General features: G+C 46.2%; 2 protein-coding genes across 6 annotated transcripts in view; one reads left to right on the plus strand and one right to left on the minus strand.

Annotated features, from left to right (window-relative positions):
* The window catches only part of RHOQ (ras homolog family member Q), a 40,303-nt gene extending 38,160 nt beyond the window's left edge, over nucleotides 1-2,143 (minus strand). Inside the window, exons 1-2 of the mRNA XM_086327125.1 lie at nucleotides 1,867-2,143; nucleotides 1,249-1,307 (exon numbers count right to left, since the gene is read on the minus strand). Of these exons, the coding sequence (XP_086183251.1) occupies nucleotides 1,249-1,307; nucleotides 1,867-2,008 (201 nt within the window). The 5' untranslated portion in view covers nucleotides 2,009-2,143. The remainder of the gene's footprint in view (nucleotides 1-1,248; nucleotides 1,308-1,866) is intronic.
* Nucleotides 2,144-2,459: 316 nt separating this feature from the next.
* On the plus strand, nucleotides 2,460-27,601 carry ATP6V1E2 (ATPase H+ transporting V1 subunit E2). 5 transcript variants are annotated; one of them, XM_086327119.1, is made up of 3 exons: nucleotides 2,460-2,632; nucleotides 3,491-3,573; nucleotides 26,636-27,601. In XM_086327119.1, the coding sequence occupies exon 3, from the start codon at nucleotides 26,738-26,740 to the stop codon at nucleotides 27,416-27,418; it is 681 nt and encodes a 226-aa protein (XP_086183245.1). In that variant the 5' UTR covers nucleotides 2,460-2,632; nucleotides 3,491-3,573; nucleotides 26,636-26,737; the 3' UTR covers nucleotides 27,419-27,601. The 5 variants fall into 5 exon arrangements, with proteins under 5 accessions (XP_086183245.1, XP_086183246.1, XP_086183248.1 ...); XM_086327122.1 differs by having other exon boundaries at nucleotides 2,494-2,632; nucleotides 26,730-27,601; XM_086327120.1 differs by lacking the exon at nucleotides 3,491-3,573 and having other exon boundaries at nucleotides 2,480-2,632.

Raw genomic sequence — 27,601 nt, forward strand, 5'->3', positions numbered from 1 at the left:
AGTCTATTCTAACAGTCTCTCTCAGAGGCTCCACTAACTTCACAGTACAGAAACCAGAGGTCACATTGAGGTGCCCCCTGAGAAGACCTTTTCCAGAATCTAACCTTATACTACAATTCTGAAACCCAGATCTAGATGAGTTACAAAGAAAACCTCCTCTTTATTGACCAAGTATGTGCCAGACTCAACGCTAAGCATCTAGCATACAATATACGCCCAGGGGAACGGTCTGAATTTTTTACGCCCCATCTTACGCATAAGGAAGCTGCGCTGTTGGGTATTCCCTACAGACTCTCTCTAAGGCCCTCAACCGCCCACTCGTCCTGAAGAACTCAAGTCAGGATGACACATAGAAACTTCCATCTGAATTTTCAGGTCTAATCACAGGGCTGGATTTTGCAAAACTTCATCACACATCTTAGGCCCACAGCAAAAGTGGGTTTGGGAAAAGGGTGGAGCTGGGACAGAGTCAGAAAGGAGACTTCAATCCTTCAGAAGCCACCTCTACTTTGCCAATAATGGTTAGAGACTGACAGGAGGAGGGTGCATTTCCTTTCTGCACAGTGATCTCTACCAAAGAAAACCCAGACAAAGTCACCTGGCCTTCCTAGGGAACAACAACAACAAAAGCTCTTCCTCCAAGGTTCAGGCTGAACTCCTAACCCTTCCTTCCTCTCCCTGACCCAGGGAGTGGCTGGATGGTTGTTGTTTCTTTTCTTTTTTTCCCTGTGGTCCTCAGTAACACCACAAATTACGTTTCCAGGGACTTGAGTCCCAGAGTGCAATGATGTTGTAATAAACATAACCAGGACCAAATGCCTTCCCATCATATTAGATGATGCCATTTCCCACCAATCAGGCTCCTCGGGCAGGCAGACCACTCACCAATGAGGGACCAGACAAAGGCTGTGAGGGGAGACCTGGTCATCTGCAACTAAAAATAAGGGCGCTTCAGGATTGGCTGCTGCCACTTTGCAACAGGAGTTGGGACCCACACACCAGGCACCACACAGGAGGCACACACAGGCAAAAACTTTCAGCCCAGGGGTTCACATGGGGTGGGCTGGTCTGCCTTTGTTGCTGAGGTTTTATCTTTTTCCCAATGTGCTGACTCAAAGAAATACTCGATCCAGAGGGACCCTCGCAGACACACCCTCGCTCCTAGACACCTCAGTTTCTAAAGGCTCTTCGCGATCATCCTAAATTGGGGAAAGGAAGGGGGGTGTTGGCCAGGGCCAAGACACTCACCTGTCCCGCTGTGTCATAGAGTCCCAGGAGGTACTGCTTGCCCCCCACGGTGACGCTGACTGCAAGGGCAGAAGTGGGGGCGGGGAGAGAAGCTCAATTACCTAGACTCTGGGGCAATTCTGTTCCCCACCAGGACCCTCCCCTCCCAAACCAGCGCTCGCAGGCGGGAGCTCCCAGGGAGATGCCACTCCTTTTCCCAGGCTCACAGTGAAGTGGGGGTGAGGCTGGGATGAAGTGGCCCCCAGCTGCCCACTCCCTTCTCCCGAGTCCCGTAGCCACGTTTCCCCCTCGGGGTTTGACTGTTGGGAAGGCGACTGTAGGAAGGTCAAGGAGGTCGGCCCGGAGCACCGAGGGGGTTGGGAAGTGCCGGGAGCCCCGACGCGGGACGCGGGACTGGGCTCCAGGATTGGGGGGGCGGGGTGGGAAGAGGAGTAGGTCCAGCTGGCAAGGGGGCTGCCCGAGGGATAGCCTGGGGGTGGGGCCGGGCGCCCAGTGGAGGGCGCGGCGGGGGAGGGGCGGGGAGCGCGCGCAGGGGAGGCGGCGAGGGGGCTCATCCAAAGTTGCTCCAAAGTTCCCGGCCTGGGGAGCTGCCCCTTAGTCAGCACTTCCGAAGCTTACCTGCGTAGTGGTCGAAGACGGTGGGCACGTACTCCTCCGGGAAGGCGTCGTTGGCATAGCTCATGAGTAGGCACGTCTTGCCCACCGCCCCGTCACCGACCACCACGCACTTGAGCATCAGCGCGCCGGGCCCGTGAGCCATGCTGCGGCCGGCCGGCCTCCGGGCATGGTCCCCCCGGAGCCCCCGCCCCGGCCCCGGGCTTAGCCCCAGCCCGCCTGGGGGGTCTGCCGCCGCCGCCGCTCAGCGCAGCAGGGCCGACCCCCCGGCCCCATGCAGCGGCTCCCCCGGCCCAAGGGGAGGGGGCGACGGGCCCGGGGCGCTGCCGCCGCCTCGGTCGCTGCCCGGATCCCCGCCCGGGCCCCGGTCTCCGCGCCCGCCCGCTGCCCCCGCCGTTCGGCGCCCGCGCCCTCTCCCCGGCCCAGCCTCCCCAGGAGGATCCACTGGATCATAAGACTGGCCGGCCCCGGGGGAGACGGCAACTTTGGGGAGGGCAGCGGAGGGGAGGGGCCAGGCGGCTCACCCCGCCCCACGCCGGGCCGGGGCCCCCTCCCCGCTGGGCCCCAGAGGAGGGCGGGCCCAGGCGCCTCCCCCGATTGCGGGCAGCCAGCCTCGCGCCCCCGCCCGCCCGCCTGCCGGCTCCAGAGCCCCGCGCCCCGCCCGCAGCCGCCGCTCTGCCCTGCCGGCTCACCCTAGCTTGGCTCCGCGCGGGGGCTGCGGGGAGGGGGCGTGGAGGAGGAGCCGAAGAGCAGCGTAGCGGGGAGGAAGGTGAGACTGGGGGAGGGGGGCCGAGAAACCCGCGCTCGGGCGGAGCCGAGGGCTCCTCGCGAAAGTGCCCGCAGCGCCCAGAAGCGTCCCAAGGCCCCGAAGCTGGGAGAAGATGTGGAGCCCTCTTGGGAGACCACGACGACTTTTATGATGACGCAATAGTCGTGCAAAATTATTCGTATATATTTAAACTCCACCCGGAAGGCAGGATCCATTCTATTAGCCTCTAAATGCACAATAGAACTAGAAATCGGGAAGGAAGAAAGGCCAAGAGAGTTTGAAAAAAAAAAAATTTTTTTTTTTTTCAGGCGCACGGGAGTGACAGGGGAGGGGTGGCGGTAGTTCCTGAGCTGGAAAGTAGGAACTCCTGAATTGAGGCTTGGTTTCCCTTCCTTCCCCTCCACCAACCCAACCCATGCTGTCCACATCATTTGCTATGAAACTGGTGACTAAGGGAGTTACAGCATCTTGAACCACTGACGCACTCTCTACCCCCCGCCCTCCTTGCCAGAAAAGGTAGATTGGGCGACTCTGGATGCTGCGGGTGTACCTGTGCTCCCCCTAGAGGCGACATTCTCTGAGGCCCCTTTACAGTCCCAGTATCCCTCGAAGGTGTTAGGTTGGGATCCCTGAGGAGTGTTACACCCCAGAGCTCAAAGACATGGCCAGTGAGCCAGGCGACAACCCCTGCCCTCCCGCCTGGACGAAGCCTGGAAACACCCATCTGTTCACTGGCCAAAAGTGCTGCTTCTAAGTTTAGGCCTTGGAGGACAGGGGAGGCGGGGATGATACACTCCACGTTGACACCACACCCTCCCTCCCCTTGCTGACGCCAGATAAATCGCTTCCTGTCATCAGTTCACAGGATCAGAAAACGCTGTGTTGAGAGGCACCGCAGAGGTCAACCATACGGTCTCCCTGAGATCTCTCTCAGATTATAGGTAAACAAATTGAGACGCAGACAGGTGAAGTGGTTATCCCAAAGGTCTCCACCTCTTTTCAGCATTCAGGTTCTGGGAACACACCGTGGGAAATGCTCAGTTGGTTATGTACTCATGCCATGCTTCCGAGGCCTCAGCCCTCAAATCCCAAATCTGATTTCCATTGTCCTGAAAGACATCCTGGCTTGTCAGAAGTTCCTTGTGGAGTCCCACTGGATGTCTCACCAGACCCCTCCATCGTGTTTGAGTGTGAGTATTTACACTGCCAGCTGCTTTAGATTATGCAGTCAATCTGAAAGACACTTTATATGTACTGAACGCCCTGTTAAGGAAGGCAGTTCAGTGTCTTGAAGTCAGAGCTCAGTTCAAGGCCAATCTCTGCCACTTCCTTCTAGAGGGGAAGGAAGGAGGACTTGCCTCCTTTGCCTGCAGGACCACTTCTTCAGGCAGCATTTGCTGCCACTAGAATACTGAAAGGAGTCTATTGAGACAGGTTAAGGAGCTACTGCATACTCTCAGCCGAGAGAAGACATTTGGTTTCAGCTCTGACAGTAGTCAATCCTAAAGGAAATCAATCCTGAATATTCATTGGAATGACTGATGCTGAAGCTGAAACTCTAATACTTTGGCCACCTGATGCGAAGAACTGACTCATTGGAAAAGACCTTGATGCTGGGCAAGATTGAAGGCAGGAGGAGAAGGGGACAGCAGAGGATGAGATGATTGGACTCAATGGACATGAGTTTGAGTAAGCTTCCAGGAGTCGGTGATGAACAGGGAAGCCTGGCATGCTGCAGTCCATGGGGTTGCAATGAGTCAGACATGACTGAGCAACTGAACTGACTGACCATAGTTAGCAGTGTGACCTTGACCATGCCACTCCTCAGGGCCTCAGGTTTCTCATCTGTAAATGTGAGCTTGTCCATAGGGTGTGATCAAGGCTCACCTTTGACAACTCTAGAGCTCTTCACAATGTACTCTGAAAGATCCTGGTAAAGGCTTTGGGCCAGTTGCTAGAGACATGGGGGAGGCTTTTATGAGGGATAATGAGGTCTGTTCCAGGACTGGGAGGATGGAGGCTTCCTCCATTCAAGACTCCAGCCTCTCAGTTCTTTTGCTGCTTTTCAGAAAGGCAGATATTTACTGGGGATCCAGAGAGCTGGATGATTAGCTCCAAAACCTTGACAGATGGAAGGGTCTCTAGGTTCTGGATCCTTTGGGAGAAGTTCTGGGAATATCAGGACATTCCAAATGGGGAACTGATGTCAGATGAATCATGCAATGGTGACTTCATTGATGATGGTGACCTCATCCCTTTGGCCCATAGAAAAGCCAAAACAGACTGCCAGGAGTACTTCGAGCTCTGGGTTGATTCCACCAGTTGTATATGGAGGCAGAGGGGAGTATTATCCCAGATGCCCAGGTCAGCCCACCAATAGGTTAGCTAGAAGGACGAAACAGATCTCAACAGATAAGTACTATATAATGTGTTCAGTGCTGTAGTAGGGGATGAAGAACAGTCTTTGGGAAGTGCAGGAAGGCTGTTTGTACCTAGCTCTGGGTGTGCAGAAGGGTGTCATTGGCCTGGGGTTTAATAGGAGTAAGATAAGAATGCCTGGGAAAGACAGAAAGAAGGAACAGCACGCAACTTCTTGGGAATGCTGAGCCATGTAGGGTGGACAGAATGCAGGATTAGTGGTGTGAAAGAACTGATTTGTGTTTAATTGAGAACTGTGTGGTGCTACCAGGCCATGGGCCTCTGGATGCCACGTTAAGGGCATGCGGGGCCAACCTGGGCTGGGCAGTCTGTGCACTGCACAAAGGCAAAGGGAGAAATAGGATACCCAGAAAGGCCCACGTGATACCTGCAAAGCCATGACCCTAGCCTAAGGCTGTGTACACGGGAAGAAGGGGCACTTTTTTTTATCACAGAGGCCACTTTTGCTTATCAGACCTGTGCCTGTGGGGTGGCATCCACCCACAGAGGGACATCTTTTTAATTTGTTATTGTTGTTTATTCACTAAGTCATGTCAGGCTCTTTGCAACCCTGTGGACTGCAGCACGCCAGGCTTCCCTGTCCTTCACTGTCTCCCAGAGTTTGCCTAAACTCATGTCCATTGAGTTAGTGATGCCATCCAACCATCTCATCCTCTGTCATCCCCTTCTCCTCCTGCCTTCAGTGAGTCAGCTCAGGGTCTTTATCCAATGAGTTATTTCTTTGCATCAGGTGGCCAAAGTATTGGAGCTTCAGCTTCAGCATCAGTCCTTCCAATGAATATTCAGGGTTGATTTCCTTTAGGATCGATTGGTTTGATCTCCTTGCTATCCAGACAAAGGCACTAGCTAGGTAAACAGTGGCTCTGGCAGTAAGGAAGTGATGAAGGGAGGAAAGGAGGATTTGCTGTGTGCTGTCACTGTGTACTGTGCCCAGCCACTGTCCTGGGTATTTGCTGCTCATTTCATAGGTCATCCTATTACACCCCCAAAATAACCATGCAAGATAAAATTCATAGAGAATACCTACTGGCTTCTCTATCCAAAACAACACCCTTTGCTTGTGTTACATGTTCTTTCTGTGATCGTGTGGTTTATTTTCTTTTTCTTTTTAAAACCATTTACCTGTTGATTTATTTGGCTGCTCCAGGTCTTAGTTGCAGCATACAGGATCTTTTAGTTGTGGCATGCAATCAAACCCAGGCTCCCTGCACTGGGAACATGGAACCTTAACCCCTGGACCACCAGGGAGGTTCTGATCATATGGTTAAATGGTAGATGCCCTCTTCATACACATCCTGTCCTTGACCTCCATTGATTAGCCCTGGGCACCTGACACCAGATGGGATGACCAGAACCCTTCTTGAGAAGTTTGAATTTGGGATTCAAAACTGGTACTAACTAACTGGAAGATAAGAGCCTAAAGGCAGTGAGTCATTCCTGCTTCATGTTTCAGACATTTACAAAATAGTTAACTCAAGGAAATGAAGCAACAATGCACAGAGAAACAAAAATGGAGAGAGGTGCTCTCCACCCATCCCCCCTAAAAGTGGCAGGGATGACACAGGATATTTAAGAGTTCCTGATTCTGGGTATCCCTGAAACTCTGTTGTATACTAGTGGGCTTCAGTTGGTCACTTAATAAGTCCTCCCTTCCTTTTTGCCTAGATGGTGTAGATTGGTTTTCTGTCACTGGTAAAGGAATCTTGTCTATGATAGTATTATCACTGCAGTCAAGATAGATGATGTGCAGAGAAATTAAGACATTTACTCAAAGTCATGTAGCTGCTAAGTGGCAGAGCTAGCTTTCAAAATAATTGGTCTGAGCTCATACTATTTCCCATGTTCCACAGGAAGGAGGCATTAAAAGTGTTCAGTTGGAAATGACAAGTTTAGAGCTATCTTTTGAGATGACCACTCTGGGAGTGGTGTAGAACATGGATTTAGAAGGGACCAGAGTGAAGGCAGAGAAAGTGAGGAGGAGAGAGGTCAAGAAGGTCTGGATCAGGCATGGCTGTGAAAGTGAAGAAGCAGGAAGTTTAGATGACCAAGTTCACAGGGCTTGGTAACACAGAGAAGGGCTGGGGTACTCTGAGGTGTCTATGTTATGATTCCATTGACATATCCCTTCTCTCCCTTTTAAATCTTCTCTGTTTTAGCCTCTTTACTTCTTTAGGTTTCTTCCTAACTTTTCGAAATTTACCAATCTCCTCTTGGTGATTAAACATGTGACCAACTGCCTAAATCAAGCTGAGAGTAGAACTCCAGAAGGTCACTAAGTTTCTAAAATGTATTCGCTTTCTGTCATTTTGTTTGTGTCCCCTCACATTTACTCCAGAAATGAACAACTGGATTCCAGTAGACCATTGGTGTCACGATGCTTTGGGTTCCAAGGAATAGGAAAGTCAGCCCAAATGGTTTCAACAGCAAAGGGAATGTATGGACTTCTTTGACTGAAACAACCAGAAGTAGCTCAGGCTTCAAGTATGGCTTGGTCAAAACCCTGAATCAATTTTTTTTCCTGCACGTCTTTCAGTTTTTCTCTTCTCTCTGGGTCAGCGTCCTACTTAGGTTGCTTTCTCTCTTGAAAACAAAATGGTTACACCGGGTCCAGGCCTTACCACCCATATACCACACTGCCCAGCAGGAGAGAGAGCTTCTCTTGATTCGCTTAATACACAAAGTTCTTGGACTTCCTCTCTTCAGATTAGCTGAGTTCATCACGGTGGCCAGCAGAATGTCAGATGCTCATTGCCTTAGGCCTGGGCTACTGGCTGTCCCGGAAACCATTGCTGGGACAGGGGCTTGGAACTATCCTTATTAGGCGGGTCAGGGCCCACCCCAAGGCCAGAGTTTTATTCCCCCTCAAACTCTATGTTTCCTGCGCAGTGGACAGTAGGCATGGGGGGTAATATATGCTGGGGAGGCAACCAACAATACCTATTACCCCTGGATTGTTGCCAACAGTCCAAGATTCAAGGTCTCCCCAAGCTATACTAGAAATAAAGAAAAAGCAAATTTCAAGGGAAGAGGGAGGTGAGAAGGATCCAAGTCAAATCTGTGATTTGTTTTAAATGTCAGTCAGTTGATTTGTCACTACATGAATCCAAGCTTGGTGTGAGTCCCTGATTCTTGGCTGATAGTAGTTACTCCTTTCCCCCTTCCAACTTCCTTCTTAGAGTTATTGGCAAGGAGGTAAAATGGTAATCATTCTTCTACCTGGTCCCTTTTACTTATTTGGCTGCACTTGGTCTTAGTTGCAGCACACTGGATCTTTGATCTTTGTTGCAGACCTCAGGATCTTTAGTTGGCAGTATGTGGGATCTAGTTCCCTGACCAGGGATTGAACCTGGGCCCCCTGCGTTGGAGGCCCAGAGTCTTAGCCACTGGACCACCAAGAAAGGCCCTCCTCTGCTCTTCAATTATGCTTCTTTCCTCCATACTTGCCCAGTGTCTTCAGACTGCAGCCTCTTCACTCCCCAGGGCTGTCCTGCTTCCCAGACTCCACCTGGCCCACCTTTGTAGCATCACACTGTGTGCCATACCTATTCCTCTTTTTCTTCCTACCACTAAAACCTCCCATCTGCATCCTTTTCTCTTAGGGGTCAGATGTAATGTATTACACTATTTTTTAGTTGAGATGTTAATGGCTTAAACACTGCAGCAATTTCTTAAAGGTCAGTGGTTTCTGATGATCAGGATGATTTAAAAAATCCAATACATTGGGCTCACTGATTTCATTTCTAGTTATGTTTCTAGAACACATCTAGATCTCCTTTTTTCCAGCTCGTTACATACTAGAAACTCAGAAGTAAATCCCAGCCTCTGAGAATTTTAGCTCAAGCACCCTTAATAATGTTTTCCCATCTTCATTTCTAACCATCTTTTGCTGCAGCCTAGGTCAGGAGACCAGTCATTATAACAGATGGCATTGCCACTATTGCTGAATCATAGAAAAGGACACTTCTTAGAGGCTGCTGGTACAGAATACTTCTATGATCTGGGAGTGGCCACCTCCTGTAAGGTTCAAAGGAGGCCAGATCATAGATCCATCTTCCAGAAATGAAATTAATGATTTTATTCCAGGCTTCAGTTCTAACAGTGCCAGAAAACCATCCAAGATTTGTTGATGATTATTTTTCCATAGTGGATCCTGTAGTCACTGAGTGTTATATGCGCATTTTGAATTTGGGGAATCTTCCACTTTGTAAGTCTTGGTGGGAAGAAAAAGATCACTCTTGTGGAAGCTGTTACAGACTCTTGCTTTCCTTGTCGGACTCAAGAGCTGGAGTGACTACAGTTAAATACAGAGCGCACTCTCGAAGCTTTGGTGCTTGGCCCACAACTCAGTGCTGAATACAGGAAGTGGCACATAGGGTGGGTGGTGGTGCTGGTTGTGGTGTAACTGAGTTCCTGGTGCAGAAGTGACCACTGTATACACTGAGTGTCTAGAATTTGTTGGCAGCAACAATACCAGAAGTGGTTTTCTCATCAGAGCAGGTCCTGAGGCGTATGTTGGGCGTGGTTCCTGTAAAGACAGTCCTGAGCAGCTTCTCTAGCCTGCCACTATCCTGTGAGCCACGCATAATCCTTAGAATTTCCTTTTCTGTTCTGTTAACCACTTCCAGCTTCTGTTCCTCACAACTCCAGCCTCCTGAGAAGACATTGGAGGACTGGATCGCTGTATTCAATGTGCCTCATGCAGTGCGAGCAGAGATTCCAACTTCTACCATACCTAAATCCCTGTTTTCAGATATTGAATGTAGTTCAGGACTGTGATTTCTGAAAGACAGGAACAAATGAGGCAAACTCTATTACTCTTTCTGCTGGAAGTACTTTCTGAATCGCAGTGCACAATTGAACCAAAGTTGACCTTAGTGGTCTTGCTGAGTTGAGGAGACTTTTCAAGACTGAGTACCAGAGAGGAGGGAGTATTCTCTTGAGTCCGTTGCTTATGCTAAGTTGCTCATTGTTCAGTTGTTAAGTGGTGTCCGACTCTGCAAACACATGAACTGCAGCATGCCAGGCTTCCCTGTCCTTCACTGTCTCCCAGAGTGTGCCCAAACTCTTGTCCATTGAGTCGGTGATACCATCCTATGATTTCGTCCTCTGTTGCTCCCTTCTCCTCCTGTCAATCTTTCCCAGCATCAGGGTCTTTTTCCAACAAGTCAGCTGTTTGCGTCAGATGGCCAAAGTATTGGAGCTTCAGCTTCAGCATCAGTCCTTCCAATGAATATTCAGGGTTGGTTTCCTTTAGGATTGACTGGTTTGATCTCCTTGTTGTCCAGAGGACTCTCAAGAGTCTTCTCCAGCACCACAGTTTGAAACTGTCAATTCTTCGGCAATCAGCCTTCTTTATGGTCTAACTCTCACATGACTACTGGAAATAGTATAGCTTTGACTATATGGGCCTTTGTCAGCCGAGTGATATCTCTGCTTTTTAGTACACTATCTAGGTTTGTCATCACTTTCCTTCCAAGGAGCAAGCGTCTTTTAATTTCATGGCTGCAGTCATGTGTCTGCAGTGAGTTTGGAGCCCAGGAAAATAAAATCTGTCACTGTTTCCACTCATGTGCAGGCACAGAGTGAAACGCCACAGGGAGTTAAATTCTTATTGAGCTCTATTTTCCAAGTTTGTGGGTGGAACAGGAGGAGGTGTCTCCCTGGGGCAACCACTGCAGCACCTCTTCACATTCCTCTCTCCTCCATCTGAAAAAGAGTTGCAGATCCCTAGGATTGTGACAGTCTATACAGAAGACTCTTTCCTCACTATCCATCCGTTTATCTATGAGTCCAACAGATAATGCTTAAATGCTATGTACTGGACTCTGTTGTTGTTCAGTTACTAAGTTGTGTCTGATACTTTGCAACCACATGGACTGCAGCACACCAGGCTTTCCTGTCCTTCACTATCTCCTAGAGTTTGGTTAAATTCATGTTCATGGAGTCACTGATGCCATCCAACCGTCTCATCCTCTGTTGCCTCCTTCTCCTCCTGCCCTCAATCTTTCCTAGCATTAGGCTCTTTTCCAGTGAGTCAGCTCTTTGCATCAGCTGGCTTGGAGCTTCAGCTTCAGCATCAGCATCAGTCCTTCCAGTGAATATTCAGGATTGATTCCCTGTAGGATTGACTGGTTTGATCTCTGGGCAAAGTGTTAAGATGAGCACAGAGGGGGTCAGAAAGAGCTTTTCCCAACTATGTCATATGGAAGCCCCTGTGCACCGTGAGGGACACAGTTGAGTGGATACACTCTCTTCCTTGCAAGCCAGTAGCTACCCTGCTTCTGGGCTTGAGCTGTGTCTCTTAGCAGAGGTGAAGCCAGTCAGGGCCTATAGCAGCAAACATTAAGTCAATACTAGAGGAGCATTTGGAGAAGGCAATGGCAACCCACTCCAGTACTTTTGCCTGGAAAATCCCATGGACGGAGGAGCCTGGTGGGCTGCAGTCCATGGGGTCGCTAGAGTTGGACACGACTGAGCAACTTCACTTTCACTTTTCACTTTCATGAATTGGAGAAGGAAATGGCAACCCACTCCAGTGTTCTTGCCTGGAGAATCCCAGGGACGGGGAGCCTGGTGGGCTGCCGTCTATGGGGTCGCACAGAGTCGGACACGACTGAAGCGACTTAGCAGCAGCAGCAGCAGAGAAGCATTTGGCATCTGAATGCATCCCCTGAACTGGGAACAGGTAGCAAACATTGAACAAGCAGAGCATCTGCTCTTTCTAGGCCAGCCCTGACCGTGGCCCACCAGCTGGAGACTTGGGCAGCCAGCTCCCTTAGAAAAGCTTGTGTCCTGGGGCTCCTGGATGACCTCAAGCCCACCCTCCACTTGCCTGGGGGCTTTCGAGGGGTATGACTACTGGCCTGCTCCTACCTCAAGGCAGCTTGAGGTTCTGGGAAGGGCAGGATGATTGGGGTGGTGTTTTGTGAATGAGGACACCTGTGGTTCACCTAGCATTTAACACAGCATTTGGCTTTCACAGAATTCCTCAGTAACACCCTCTCTGTAAACAGATGAGGCTTTGTGTCTTTATCCAGAGGGAGTTGGAACAGATTGTGAGCCCTTATCCAGATCATCCAGCCTGTGAGTGACATCAGGATTGAACCCTTTACCTCTGATGCTCCATCCATTGCACTTCTCACGACACCAGTTATGGCCCATGGGGGCATCCAGGGCAGAGAGAGGCCTCTTACTTCAGGGGCAGCCTGGTTCCTACCCTCAGCTACCATCCCATGATGTCCTGTGACCGCCCAGCCCCTGAGGGCATGCTCAGTAGATATTAGCCATGTAAGTTGCTCATGCTTCCCAGGTGGCTCATAAAGATAAAGACTCTGCCTGCCAATGCAGGAAGACACAGGAGATGCAGGTTCAACCCCTGAGTCGGAAAGATTCCCTGGTGGAAGAAATGGCAACCCACTCCAGCATTCTTGCCTGAAAATTCAATGGACAGAGGAGCCTGGCAGGCTACAGTACGTGGGCTCACAAAAAGCTGGATATGTCTGAGTGACCATGCTCCTCATACGTCATGTAGCCAGAATCTCAGACCACTTCCATCCACCCCCATCCCCACCTAGAAGAGATGTGTTTTGGGGATGAATACTTCCATAGATCGATTGAGGGAGAATTTCCAGGGTCTGCTTGAGTAACACTGGGTGCCTTCTAAGGAGGTTGGATTCAGTTAACTTGAGGTCAGAGTTTTTCGTTGTCGCTTTGTTTTTAAAAGTACTATTTATTGGGCTGCACTGGGTCTTAGTTGCAGTATGTGGGATCTAGTTCCCTGACCAGGAATCAAACCCAAGTCCCCTGCATTGGGAGCACAGAGTTTTAACCACTAGACCATCAGGAAAGTCCGGAGGTCACTGTTGTTCAAATGTTTTGTATATTCAGTTCAGTCGCTCAGTCATGTCCGACTCTTTGCAACCCCATGAATTTCGGCATGCCAGGCCTCCCTGTCCATCACCAACTCCCGGAGTTCACCCAAACTCATGTGGATCTAGTTGGTGATGCCATCCAGCCATCTCATCCTCTGTCGTCCCCTTTTCCTCCTGCCCCCAATCCCTCTGAACATCAGGGTCTTTTCCAATGAGTCAACTCTTCTCATGAGGTGGCCAAAGTATTGGAGTTTCAGCCTCAGCATCAGTCCTTCCAATGAACACCCAGGACTGGTCTCTTTTGGGATGGACTGGTTGGATCTCCTTGCAGTCCAAGGGACTCTCAAGAGTCTTCTCCAGCACCACAGTTCAAAAGTATCAATTCTTCTGTTTTGTATGTTAAATCACAGTTAACAAATACATTTTCATTGTGCACCAGAATACGTATGTACGTATGCATCATATATATGACAAAAATTTGACAAACAGCACTTAAGCTCACTACCTGTAATGAATTTTGGATTTTCTATTCCTTTTGGTTTTACAGCCCACACTTTGAAAAACCCTATCTAGAAGCTTTGTTTGCTGGCTGGCTGGCTACCTGGCTGGCAGCTGGAGTGCTCAGGACCACAAAGTGATGAGAACTCCTACAACTAAACGACAAAAGCAACCTGGTTTTTAAAATGGGCCTGAATAGACATTTCTCCAAAGAAAATACACAAATGCCCAATAAGCACATGAAAAGATGTTCAACATCACTAATCATTAGGAAAATGCAAATCAAAACTATAATGAGTACCACCTCACACCCATTAGGAAGGCTTTTATCAAAAACACAGAAAATAACAAATATTGGTGAAGACATGGGGAAATTGAAACCCTTGTTGCATTGCTGGTGGGAATATAAAATGGTGGAGCCACTGTGGAAAATGGCACAGTTTCCTCCAAAAAGTAGAGCATTGCCATGTGATCCAGCAATTCCCTTTCTAGGTAAATACCTATAATAATTGAAGGCAACGACTGGAACAGATATTTGTACACCCACACTCAGAGGAATGTTATTCATAATAGCAAAAAGGTAGAAGCAACCCAAATGCCACTGACGACTGAGCAAAATGTGATAGGTACATACAATGGAATGTTATTCAGCCTTATAAAGGAAGGAAATTCTGACAAGTGCTACAACATGGATAAACCTTGAATACATTTTGCTACGTGAAATAAGTCAGTCACAAAGGACAAATGATTCCACTCCCAAGAGGTTTCAAGAGTGGTCAGCTCTAGAAAAATGAGCATCAAAGAACTGATGCTTTTGAACTGTGATGTTGGAGAAGACTCTTGAGAGTCCTTTGGACTGCAAGGAGATCAAACCAGTCATTCTTAAAGGAAATCAGTCCTGAATATTCATTGGAACGACTGATGCTGAAGCTGAAACTCCAATACTTTGGCCACCTGATGTGAAGAACTGACTCCTTGGAAAAGATCCTGATGCTGGGAAATATTGAAGGCAGGAGGAGAAGGGGATGACAGAGGATGAGATGGTTGGATGGCATAACCAACTCGATGGATGTGAGTTTGAGCATGCTCCAGGAGTTGGTGATGGACTGGGAAGCCTGGCGTGCTGCAGTCCATGGGGTTGCTAAGAGTCAGACATCCCTAAGCCACTGAACTGAACTGAACTGAGGGTGGTCAAATGCATAGAAACCCAAAGTAGTGTGGTGGTTGCCAGAAAATGCGGGAAGACGGAATGAGGAGTTAGTGTTTGATGGGTACAGCATTCTGGAGATGATTGGTGATGTCTGTCACACGACAATGTGAATGTATTTAATGCCACTGAACATTACTTCGGAGAAGGCAATGGCACCCCACTCCAGTACTCTTGCCTGGAAAATCCCATGGATGGAGGAGCCTGGTAGGCTGCAGTCCATGGGGTCGCTAAGAGTCGGATACGACTGAGCAACTTCACTTTCACTTTTCACTTTCATGCATTGGAGAAGGAAATGGCAACCCACTCCAGTGTTCTTGCCTGGAGAATCCCAGGGACGGGGGAGCCTGGTGGGCTGCCGTCTATGGGGTCGCACAGAGTCGGACATGACTGAAGCGACTTAGCAGCAGCAGCAGAACATTACTTAGTGGTTAAAATGACAAAAATTTGTTACGTGTATTTTACCACAATAAGACAAAAAAAAAAGATAAAAGGATTTTACTTTTCAAATGGGATTTCCAGCTTCCCTAAAATATGAGAACTTGTGCCCCCACGTCCCCATTTCCAGGAGACTCAGAAGGCTGAGCCCTTTAGGCAGCGATGAAACGGAGGGGTTTTGTTTTGGAGGTGTGGGGAGCCACCACTGCAAACCTTTAGCCATGCAACTTGTAGCACATTGCTCTCTGGGAGAACTGGACTCCTTTGAAGTAACCTTCCTGCAGATGTGTGAAAAGGAGAAACTAAGTTGTAAATTCTTAATGTACATTATTTGGGGAAGAAATGTCTCTGACCCTACTTGATTCTCTACTTTATATTACCTGCCTGCCTCTTGTGGGCATTAGCTTTCTCCAGTCCCAATCACAGCCTGCTTTGCCACTGGGATGGAGTTCTTAGATTAAAACTGTATGTGTCCCCTTAGTTATCAGCAACTGAAGCAGAGATAAAGCTTTGTGGACACTTCTGATTTCCTCTCTGGGGGGACGGGTCTTTTAATTCCTCACCAAATGAACTCTCTGGCTGTTGCTTTCTCTATCCCCAGCTGGCTCTGGAAGGAGCAGTGTGCCTCACACCTGCTTTCCCGTATCTTCACACTGAGCTGAGCAGCTCAATCCTGTGGGTGGAGCTTCGGCAGGTGCTGCCAGGGCCAGACCCTGAGTCTTCAAACCTGCCAGCTCTGGTACCACATCTCCTTCCACCTCTGTTCTCATGTTCTTGTCCAAGCATCCATGCAGTCTTGACCTGGCATTTACTTAAAGCCAGACTCTCCAGCTTTCACCACCACCAGGCTAATCTTTCTAAACCCGGGTTTGGCCAAGTCACATCCCTACTCAAAACCTTTAATGGGTCTCCTTAGCCTCATGTCCCAGCCCTCAGTCTGACATTTCAAATCTTCCCCAACTGAGCTCCGACTTTCTAGACATCGCTCACTCCCACTGCCACTGGAGGCCTGTTTGCTGCTGCTGATCCAATCTGTTCTCTGCGCTCAGACCTCCTACACATTCCCAGCACAGTGCCTCTGCCCACAGCGTTCTCCCTGTCAAAAGACTCTCACTTTCTCTTCCTGCTTCTCAAGTGTCTGTCCTTCAATCCCCATCCGTGCCTCTCCCTCCGAGGTTGACCCTTTACCCAGAGGACCACTCCTTCTACTGCAGTCTGCAGTCACAGCCTGTGTCCTCTGCTTGCTCTTATTCCTTCCTATGTTGGGTTCAGGTACCCTTCCACGTTTCTGAGCCAGAGTCCTTCTGGAAACCCCAAGGCATTGCTTTGAGTCAGGTATCCCTAACAACTTGATTGATTCTTATCTATTTGGAAAACCCTCCTTCATGAATATACCAACTTGCTACCTTTTCCAAGTGGTGGTGATGGTTTAGTCACTAAGTCGTGTCTGACTCTTGAGACCCCGTGGACTGTAGCCCACCAGGCTCCTCTGTCCATGAAGTTCTCCAGGCAAGAATACTGGAATGGGTTGCCATTTCCTTCTCCAGGGGATCTTCCCGACCCAGGGATAGAACCTGGGTCTCTTACGTGGCAAGTGGATTCTTTATCAGTTGAGCTACCAGGGAAGTGACCTGCATCTAAAGCATTTGTTGTCACTAATGGTGTGTTTCAAACCACCCGCTACATAGCTTAATGGTTGCAGAACAATTCATTATAAAAGAGCCCATGGTGAACTTGGGAGGGAGGGATTTAGGCATTGGATCCCTTCATTTGCTTAGCCTTTTTCTTTTTTTTACTATATATTTATTTGGCCATGTCAGGTCTTAGTTGCGGCATGTGGGATCTTTAACTGCAGTGTATGGGACCTAGTTCCCTGATCTGGGATCGAACCCTGGCCCCCTGCACTGGGAGCTTGGCGTCTTAGGCAGTGGACCACCAGCGAAGTCCTCACCTAGCTGTCTTGGAGCTGCTGATTGCTAACAGGCCAACCTGTAGTGTGACTTCCTGTTGACCTGTCGGTCCCTCCTATGACATCGTGGGCTTGGGAGGCAGGGCTGGTGTTTGCTTGTTCTCTATCTCTAGTGCCTACATGGTACCTGGCATGTAGTAGATGTTCAGCAAATATTTGTCCAAAGACAGAAAAGGGGACCCCCCCTTTCCACATATTAAGTATTTTAAACCCCCAGAGGAGTCCTTATTTTTCTGAATTTCCTCACCCACTTCCTGGGCCCTGCAAGTTGCCCCGGGCACCCTTCCCTTGCTCACTCTGTCATCTCTAAGTGGCTGGAGGCCCCGGTTTGGTGCTGTTTGTCCTTAAACCAGGGAGCCCAGACCTGGACACGTGACCTCTCAGACTTACAAATCCCAGCTGGAATGAGGAACAGTAGCATCAGGGTCTGGACAGGGTTCCAGGCTGACAGACACATTTGGCCCCCCAAGCATGCCTGCTTCCCCTCCTCCCTCTCGTGGTGACGAGGATTCTCCAAGGTGCACACAGGCTCCTGTAGGTGAGGACTGGCGAAGAGAGATTTCCAAGCCCACACTTCCTCTAAGAACACCTCTTATGCCTATGAATATAAAATCATCAGCTTTGAAATGTCTTCTTCCCCAAGGTCATAAGGAGGGGTTTCTGGGGGTGCTGGTAATGTCCTTGTGCTTGACCTGGGTGCTGGTTACTGCATGTTTGCCTCATAATAATTCATTAAGCTGTATACTTTTCTGAATGTGTGTTACAATTCACGATAAAAAAAAAAAGTACTCCCCCCACCCCAGCCTCAAGCCTTTAATCCAATCAATTCATGTTTAACGAGTCTGCATCCAACCCCTGCTAGAGAAGGAGATTTTTGTCCTCAAGGAATTTCCTGGAGGAAGCAAGGTAACTGGAGCATCAAAAGACTGTGAATTATATCTGGAAAATAGGCCATGCTGTCATTTTGAGGAGGAGTCCAGAGGTCAAGGAGGTAGTGGGACTCACATTGGGCCGAAGATGTAGATGTGATTTAGTTAAGTGGAGAGAAGCAGAGGAAGGCTGTTTAGCTGAGGGAACTGTGTGATCACAAGCTATGTGAGTTAGGTAGGGCTGAGCCTGCTGTGTCTGGGGGGCAGTGAAGAGACCTTGGTATTGAATAGTTTATGGGAGTAAGACCATCTTGAGAGCTTTGGGTGCTGTCCCCTACCAAGTACGGGCAGGACAGATGCCACTTACAGTGCAAGTCTGCCTCGTGGGACGGGAGAGTCCTGTGCCCTTGTGCAAGAGCAGACACGTATGTTTCATATTTCTTAGCTCCTTTTCATTGTTTTCTTTGAGCCACAGGCTCATGTGAGTTCATAATCCCCATCCCAGACAGACTGGAAGTTACATCAGCCAGATGCATTATACGGGCAGCTGCTTTCCTGCGGAGACACTTGCTCAATCCCTGACTTCTAGCCCTGCCCCACCGTGCAGCTGCTTTCAAGTCCCAGCACCTAGAGACTGATTAGAAATGGGAGTCCCAGAGGAGGTATGAGAACTCAGGACTGCAGTTTCAGGGACTGTTACAGGCTGTGAGATGACTCCACCTCACCCCCACAGCCCAAGAGCCCTGAAATTCCAGGACTTCACCTCCCATCACCAAGGATATGGCTGGCCACCTGAGATCACGGGTGAATATGCCGTGAAGCGCTGGGAGGTTCTCAAGCTTCTTGCAGGGTTACTAAGTTGAATACAAGGAAGCAAGACTAGGACGTGTTTCTACTTACTTTTGAGAATGGAAATCAAAGCAGTCTCTGTACATATACAGAGGGACGATGATGAGGCTTAAAGCAGAGGAGAAGAGCTAGGTATAAAGCAGTAGCAGTCTAGTAGTGACGCTGATGATGACGGGAACTGCCAAGCATGACGATTAACTGTGTGCTTAGCATTATGCTAAACACTCACTTCTTTCATTTAAGCCTCACAATAATCCTATGATGTGCATGCTATTATTATTTCCACTGTACAGATGAGGAAACTGAGCCTTCAAGGCATGAGCTGATTCCCCAAAGTCATACAAATGTTAAGTGCTGAACTAGGATCTCAATTCCAGCAATCTTACTCCAGAAGATTACTTACACTGTGGAAGCCAGTGATGCCCCCTTTGAGCCCTGTCTGGACTTGGAGAGGATGTCCTCGCTTATGGACCAGAGCATGCCAGCACCTGTGGCCAGCGTGCCATTCTTAGAGACCATCTGGCACATTTTGTTTGCCCTGGTTTCTCACTAGACAACTTTTGCATTTGGCTTCCCATGTGACTCACATACAGAGAAAGAGGGCCATGACCTGCCAGCTTGACGGCTGTATCTTTCATTAGTAAATTAAGAAACTGGCTGCCTGGGTTCACACACGCATCTGTCTCTGATGGTTTGGTTAAGGTGGGCCCACCCAAGAGTTGAAGCCCACCGTGTGCCAACTTAATTGAGATTCTGGGTGTGCAAGCACATCCCCCAGCCCAGGCCTGTGTGCCAAGGAAATTCCTCTTGGCCTCCTTTTGGCGGGCTTGGCTCGCCTTCCCCAGTGACAGCCTGGCTCTTTCAATTCGAGCTGCCAGGTCAGACTGAGAGGGTCGTCTGCAGAAAGAAGGAAGCAACAGTGCCAGGTTCCAGTAGGTGTTCCAAGTTCCGCATTCCGCCTGCAGACTCCGGCACCAGAGCAAAGGCTGGCCCTTGGCAGGGGGGCTGGTAAGGATTTGTCTGGTACATTTTTTTCCTCTATACACTTAACCTGCAACTTCCTGCATCTCCCACTCTCTGTCTTTCATTTACAGTGGCTCTCAAAGCTGGTGATCAGCAGGGTTACCCAGAGAGCCTTAAAAAAAAATTTAATGGACTTGTCTTATTTAGGAACAGAGAATGTTTTGCTGTTTACTTACAAAAGCGCAGTTTAAGAAAAATTACATGCTAAAATAATGGAGAATGGATGGGCTAAATTATTTTCTTTTTAACTTCCGATGACAGTTTGCAAAGTTGAACCCAAAGTCTTGGTCTTTGTCACAAACATGGGTATGTTTTTCCGACAAGCTTTGGTGAGTGGTACATCTTTCGGGGACAGCATTTTTTTTTTTTTCCAATTAAAAAAAACAGGTAACATACAGTCTACCCTCTTAACAAAAAATTTAAGTGTACAGTACTAGCTATATACACATTGTTGTATAGCCAATTTCTAGGACTTTTCATCTTGCATGATTGAAACTCTATACCCATTAAACAGCAACTTCCTAATTCCCCACCATTTAGCCCCTGGAAACCATCATTATACTTTCTGCTTCTATGAATTTGATTCTTAAGATGCCTCATTTAAGTGTAATCATGTAGTATTTTTCCTGTGACTGACTTGTTTCACATTGCATAATAATGTCCTCAAGGTTCATCTATGATATAGCATATGACAGAATTTCCTTGTCATATTAAGGCAAAATTATATTTCATTGAATGTATATACAACATTTCCTTTATCCATTCAATCATAAATAGACATTTAAGTTGCTTCTACCTCTTGGTTATTGTGAGTAAATCTTCAGTGAACATGAGAATGCAAATATCTCTTTTGAGATCCTGTTTTCAATTCTTTTGGGTAAATCTCCAGAGGTGAAATTGTTGGATTATATGGGATTCTTTAATCCATTTTGAGTTGATTTCTGTGTAAGATAAGGGTCCAATTTAATTCTTTTGCCTGAGGATATTTAGTTTTCCTGGTACCATTTGTTCAGAGAAGGCACTGGCGACCCACTCCAGTACTCTTGCCTGGAAACTCCCATGGACGGAGGAGCCTGGTAGGCTATAGTCTATGGGGTCGCTAAGAGTCGGACACGACTGAGCGACTTCCCTTTCACTTTCCACTTTCATGCATTGGAGAAGGAAATGGCAACCCACTCCAGTGTTCTTGCCTGGAGAATCCCAGGGACGGAGGAGCCTGGTGGGCTGCCATCTATGGGGTCCCACAGAGTCAGACACGACTGACATGACTCAGCAGTAGCAGCAGTACCATTTGTTAAAGAGATTGTCCTTTCCCCATTGCGTATTCATGGCACCCTTGTTGAAGATCATTTTATTGTGTTTGTGTGGGTTTATTTCTAGGATCTGTATCCTGTTATATTGGTCTCTCTACCAGTACTATACTGTTTCAATTACTATAGGTTTGTAATATGTTTTGAAGTTAGGAGTGTGACGCCTCCAGCTTTGTTCTCTTTCAAGACTGTTTTGCTGTGAAGGATTCCTTGTGGTTTCATTTTAATTTTAGGGTTGTTTTTTCTATTTCTTAAAAAAAATGCCATTGGGCATTTGATAGAGATTGTATTGAATTTGTAGATCGATTTGAGTAGTATGAACAGTATTAAGTCTTCTAATGAACATAGGTTATCTTTCCATTTATTTGTGTCATTAAATTCTTCCAACAGTAATTTGTAGTTTTTAGTGTTCAAGTATTTAGCTTCCTTGGTTAAATTTAGTCACAGTATTTTGTTCTTTTTGATGATATTATAATTGGAATTGTTTTCTTAATTTTCTTTTTAGATTATTCATTTTAATATTACAGAAATAATTGATTTTTGTATGTTGATCTTGTATGTTTCCAATTTTGATGTCTTTCTCTTGTCTAATTGCTGTGACTAGGACTTCCAATTCTATGTTGAATAAAAGTGGCAAGAGTGGGCATCCTTGCCTTATTCCTGATGTTAGAAAAACAGCTTTCATTTTTTTACTGTTGAGTATGAATGATGCTGTGTGCTAAGTCGATTCAGTCGTGTCCGACTCTTTGCGACTCCATGAACCATAGCCCTCCAGGCTTCTCTGTCCATGGGTTTCTCCAGGCAAGAATATTGGAGTGGGTTGCCATTTCCTTCTCCAGGGGATTTTCCCGACCCAGGGATTGAACTCATGTCCTTATGTCTCCTGCATTACAGGCAGGTTCTTTACCTCTAGCGCCACCTGGGAAGCCAGGTGGATGATGTTAGCTGTGCACTTTTCATATATGACCTGCATTATATTGAGGTAATTTCATTCTATTCCTACTTTGTTGGTTGTTTTTTTATCATGAAAGGGTGTCTAACTTTCTCAAATGCCTTTTCTTCATCTGAAATGATCATGTGATTTTATCTTTCATTCTATTAATGTGGTATATTGCACTGATTGATTTTTGCATGTTGAATGATCATTTGTATGATCATTGATTTTTATATGTTGAACCATCCTTGCATTCTAGGGATAAATCCCTCTTGGTCATGGTGTATAATTCTTCTAACATGCTCTTGAATTTAGTTTGCTAATATTTTGTTGAGGATTTTTACATCTGTGTTCATCAAGGATATTGGGCTTCAGTTTTCTTTAGTGTCTTTGGCTTTGTTATCAGGGTAATTATTGTCGTTCAGGTGCTCAGTCATGTCCAACAATTTGTGACCCCATGGACTGCAGCACACCAGGCTTCTCTGTCCTTCACCATCTCCCCAAGCTTGCTCAAACTCATGTTCCTTGAGTCAAGGATGCCATCCAACCATCTCATCCTCTGTCATCCCCTTCTCCTCCTGCCTTCAATCTTTCCCACCTTCAGGGTATTTTTCAGTGAGTTAGTTCTTCTCATCAGGTGGCCAAAATATTGGAGCTTCAGCTTCAGTATCAGTCCTTCCAATGAATATTCATGGTTGATTTCCTTTAGGATTGACTGGTTTGATCTCTTTGCGGTCCAAGGGACTCTCAAGAGTCTTCTCCAACACCACAGTTCAAAAGCATCAATTCTTTGGTGCTCAGCTTTCTTTATGGTCCAGCTCTCACATCCATACATGACTACTGGAAAAACCATAGCTTTGACTATATGGACCTTTGTTGGCAAAGTGCTTTTTAATATACTGCCTAGGTTTGTCATAGCTTTTCTTCCAAGGAGCAAGCATCTTTAAATTTCATGGTTGCAGTCACTGTCTGCAGTGATTTTGGAGCCCAAGAAAAAATGCTGACCTCTTAAAGTGAATTTGGAGGTGCTCCCTCCTCTTCCATTTTTCGGAAGAGTTTGCAAGGAGTTGACATTGATTTTTTAATTTTTTTTTTTTTGGTAGGGTTCTCCTTTGAAGTTACCTGGTCCTGGGATTTTTTCACTGGGAGGTTTTGATTACTGATTCAATCTCCTTACTTGTTATAGCTATGTTCAGATTTTCTATTTATATTTAGTCTCGGTAGGTTGTATGTATCTTGGAATTTATCCATTTCTTTTAGGTTTTCCAATTTGTTGGCATATGGCTGTTCATAGTAATCTCTTATAATCCTTTTTATTTCTGTGGCACTGTTAGTAATGTCTCCTCTTTCATTTTTTATTTTATTTGAGTCTTCTGTTTTTTTCTTAGTCTAATTAAAGGTTGTCAGTTTTATCATTTCAAAAGCTCTTAGTTTTATTGATTCCCCCCCTCCATTTTTCTGTTTCATTTATTTTTGCCCTAATTTTTATTATTTCCTTCTGCTAGTTTTGGGCTTAGTTTTTGTTTTCCTAGTTCCTTAAAGGTATAAAATTAGGCTGCTTATTTGAAAATTTTCTTCTTTTTTTAAAAAAATATGTATTTTTGGCTGTGCTGGGTCTTTGTTGCTGTGAGCAGGCTTCCTCTGGTTGCCGTGTGCGGGCTTCTCATTGTGTTGGCTTCTCTGGTCCGTGGAGCACAGGCTCTAGAGAGTGCAGACTTCAGTAGTTGTCATGCACCGGCTTAAGTCATCATGAGGCATGTGGAATCTTCCTGAACCAGGGATAAATCTGTGTCTCCTGCATTGACAGGCAGTTTCTTAATCATTGGACCACTAGGGCAGTCCTTTCTTCTTTTTACTTGTAGGCTTTTAACACTATAAACTTCTTTCTCAACACTGCTTTTGCTACATCCCAAGTTTTGGTATGTTGTATTTCATTTTTGTTTGTCTCAAGATATTTTTTAATTTCCCTTTTGATGTCTTCTTTGAGCTACTGGTTGTTCAAGAGCATTTTAATTTCCACATACTTGTGAAATTTCCATTTTTCCTTCTGCTACTGATTTCTAGTTTCATTGCATTGTGGTCAGAAAAGATGCTTGGTATGATTTCAGTCTTTTTCAGTTTGTTAAGACTTGGTTTGTGACCTAACATGTAATCTATGCTGGAGAATGTTAAAATTGTACTTGAGAAAAATGTGTATTTTGCCGCTGTTCATGGAATATTTTGCTATGTCTGTTAGGTCTGTTTGATCTATATCATTGTTACAGTCCTCTGTTTCCTTATTGATCTTCTCTCTGGATGTTGAACTCTTACTGTTATTGTGTTCCTGTCTATTACTCTTCAGTCCTGTCAATGTTTACTTCATAGTAGTCTGATGCTGGGTATGTATCTATTTATAGTTATTATATCTTCTTGTTGAATTGACCTTTATTTTTATAAAATGTCTTTCTTTTACTCTTAGGACAGTTTTTTACATGAAGTATATTTTATATAACTTAAGTACAGCCATTCCTGCTCTCTTTTGGTTACCATTTGCACAGACTGTCTTTTTCTGTCTTTTCACTTGAAAGTAAAAAGAATATGTGTTTCACGGCCTATGTGTGTTCTTAAAGTGAGTCTCTTGGAGACAGCGTAGGATTGGATCTTGTTTTGTTTTTAATTTCATTTAGCCACTCTATAGCTTTTGATTATGGAGTTTAATCCATTTACATTTTAAATAATTACTTGTAAAAGAAAGATGTGCTATTGCCGGTTTGTTCATTGTTTTCTGTCTTCCAGCATTTTTTGTCCCTCTCCTGCTGTCCCCATGTTTCACCGATTTGTTTTAGAGACATGATTTGGTTGGTTTTTCAGTTTTGCTTGTGAATCTGGATGTCCATTGCCTTCCTCAGATTTGAGGAGTTTGGAGTCATTATTTCTTCAAATAAGCTTTCTGCTCCTTTCTTTCTTTCTCCTCACCTTCTGGGACTTCCATAGTGCATATATTAATCCATTTGATGGTGTTCCATATGTCCCTAGACTTTCTGCACTTAAAAAAAATTTTGCTTCTCCAATAATGGATACTTTCAAATGGCCTATCTTTGAGTTTGCTGATTATTTCTTCTCCATAATCAAGTCTGTTGTTGAACACCTCTAGTGAATTTTTCAATTCAGCTATTATATTCTTTAGCTTCAAATTTTCTGTTAGGTTCTTTTTAATATTTTCTGCCTCTTTATTGCTAGTCTTATTTTTTCATATGTCATTTTAAAAATTTCCTATATCATTTGCCTGGGCTCATTAAGCATCCCAGAGAGTCTTTTTTTGTTTCTTTTCCATTATGGTTTATTACAGAATATTGAATATAGTTACCTATGCTATACCATAGGACCTTGCTGTTTAACCATGCTATATATAATAGTTTGCATCTGCTAGTCCCACACTCCCAGTCCAGCCCTCCCCTGCATCCCATCCACCTTAGCAGCCACAAGTCTGTTCTCTATGTCTGTGAGTTTGTTTCTTTTTTGTAGATAAGTTCGTTTGTGTCATATTTTAGATTCCACAGATAAGTTATATATATATGTCTTTCTCTTTCTGACTTACTTTGCTTAGCATGATAATCTCTAAGTCCATCCATATAGCTGCAGATGGCATTATTTCATTCTTTTTTATGACTAAGATTCCATTGTATATATGTGTGTGTGAATATATATATACCACATCTTTTTTCCATGCATCTGTTCTTGGACATTTAGATTGTTTCCGTGTCTTGGCTTTTGTGAATAATGCTGAAATGAACTTAGAGGTGCAGGTATCTTTTCACATTATAGTTTTGTCTGGATGTGTGCCCAGGAGTGGGATTGCTGGATCATCTGGCAACTCTAGTTTTTGGAAGAACCTTCATACTGTTCTCCATAGTGACTGCACCAATTTACAGTCCCACCAACAGTGTAGGAGGGCCCAGAGAGACTTAAAGATATGGATTCCCACGCAGACCCTACTGGCAGAGCTTCTAATTCAGTATTCTGGAGTGGGGCCTAGAAAGCTGTATTCCTGAAAGGCCCACAGGTGATTTATACGTACATCTAGGTTTGGAAACCACTTCCAGTTAAAGGATTAGCGTCAACCTCTCCCACCTCCAGTTCTCTCCAGGGTGCCACTATCTGTCCATGAGTATTGTGTCTCTTTGTATCATTTGAGGCACTAAAGACCTTTCTTTTTCTAGGCAACCTTCCTGGATTGAATCCTGTTTAACCACAAGTTTCTTATGACTCCCTCAGCCCTCTCCAACCTGAAATGTGCCTACACTTTCCATTTTTGTATTAATTTGACCTTTCCATTCTCTCCACTTGTTATCTATGATTGAGCCATTGCTGGCTGGAAATCTTTTGTCTTGATTGTCTCATATTATTTGATGACAAAAAGGTGATGAGTGTAGTAAAAATGAAACTCTGGGAACCCAAGTTTGAGTCTGATTCTACTAGGGTATGACCTTGGACAAGTTGCTTTCCCTCTCTGGGCTTCAGTTTCCTCATCTGTGACATGAGTCATGAATAAATGGTCTCTGTGATCCTTCCCTTTGGACCCTAACTCTATCCTTCCTCCCCTCATACACTCCACAGCTCAGAAAGTGGAGCTCCAGAAACACACCTGAAATTCTGCCCTAAGTCAGAGGAACCAGAGGTCCACCAGTTCTTCCTCTACCTCCCTTTCCAGGAGCAGCCATGGCCCTGAGTGATGTCGATGTGCAAAAGCAGATTAAGCACATGATGGCTTTCATTGAGCAGGAAGCCAATGAGAAGGCAGAAGAAATAGATGCCAAGGCTGAGGAAGAGTTCAACATTGAGAAAGGACGCCTTGTGCAAACCCAGCGACTGAAGATCATGGAGTATTATGAGAAGAAAGAGAAGCAGATAGAGCAGCAGAAGAAAATCCAGATGTCTACCTTGAGGAATCAGGCAAGGCTGAAAGTCCTGAGAGCCCGAAACGACCTCATCTCAGAGTTGCTGAATGATGCAAAGCTGAGACTCAGCCGGATTGTGACAGACCCAGAATTTTACCAGGGGCTGCTGGATAAACTAGTGCTCCAGGGTCTGCTCCGACTGCTGGAGCCTGTGGTGATTGTACGCTGCAGGCCACAGGACCACTTCCTGGTGGAGGCTGCAGTGCAAAGAGCCATCCCCCAGTACACCGCAGTCTCCCACAGATGTGTGGAAGTTCAAGTTGACAAAGAGGTGCAACTGGCTACAGACACAACTGGAGGTGTGGAGGTCTACAGTAGTGATCAGAGAATAATGGTTTCTAATACTCTGGAAAGTCGCCTGGATCTCTTATCCCAGCAAAAGATGCCAGAAATACGAAAGGCCTTGTTTGGAGCCAATGCCAACAGGAAGTTTTTTGTATAAGCCTCTGGAAAGTGAAGCTCCTGTTGAACTTCTAAGCCGTAAAAGCATAACCTATTAGGGCAAAGCAAACTGGTAATATCTCCTCCTCTGTTTTGCCCTGGGATTAGTCTATCTTTATGAAATACTCTCTGACTAGCTAAAGGCATTATACTTTGGAATAAAGCCTGACTTAATGCTTATAAA

Source organism: Bos grunniens, chromosome 11 (assembly GCF_055505025.1).
Source record: "Bos grunniens cultivar Pamir isolate PY7600 chromosome 11, Bosgru_T2T1.0, whole genome shotgun sequence".
NCBI lineage: Eukaryota > Metazoa > Chordata > Mammalia > Artiodactyla > Bovidae > Bos > Bos grunniens.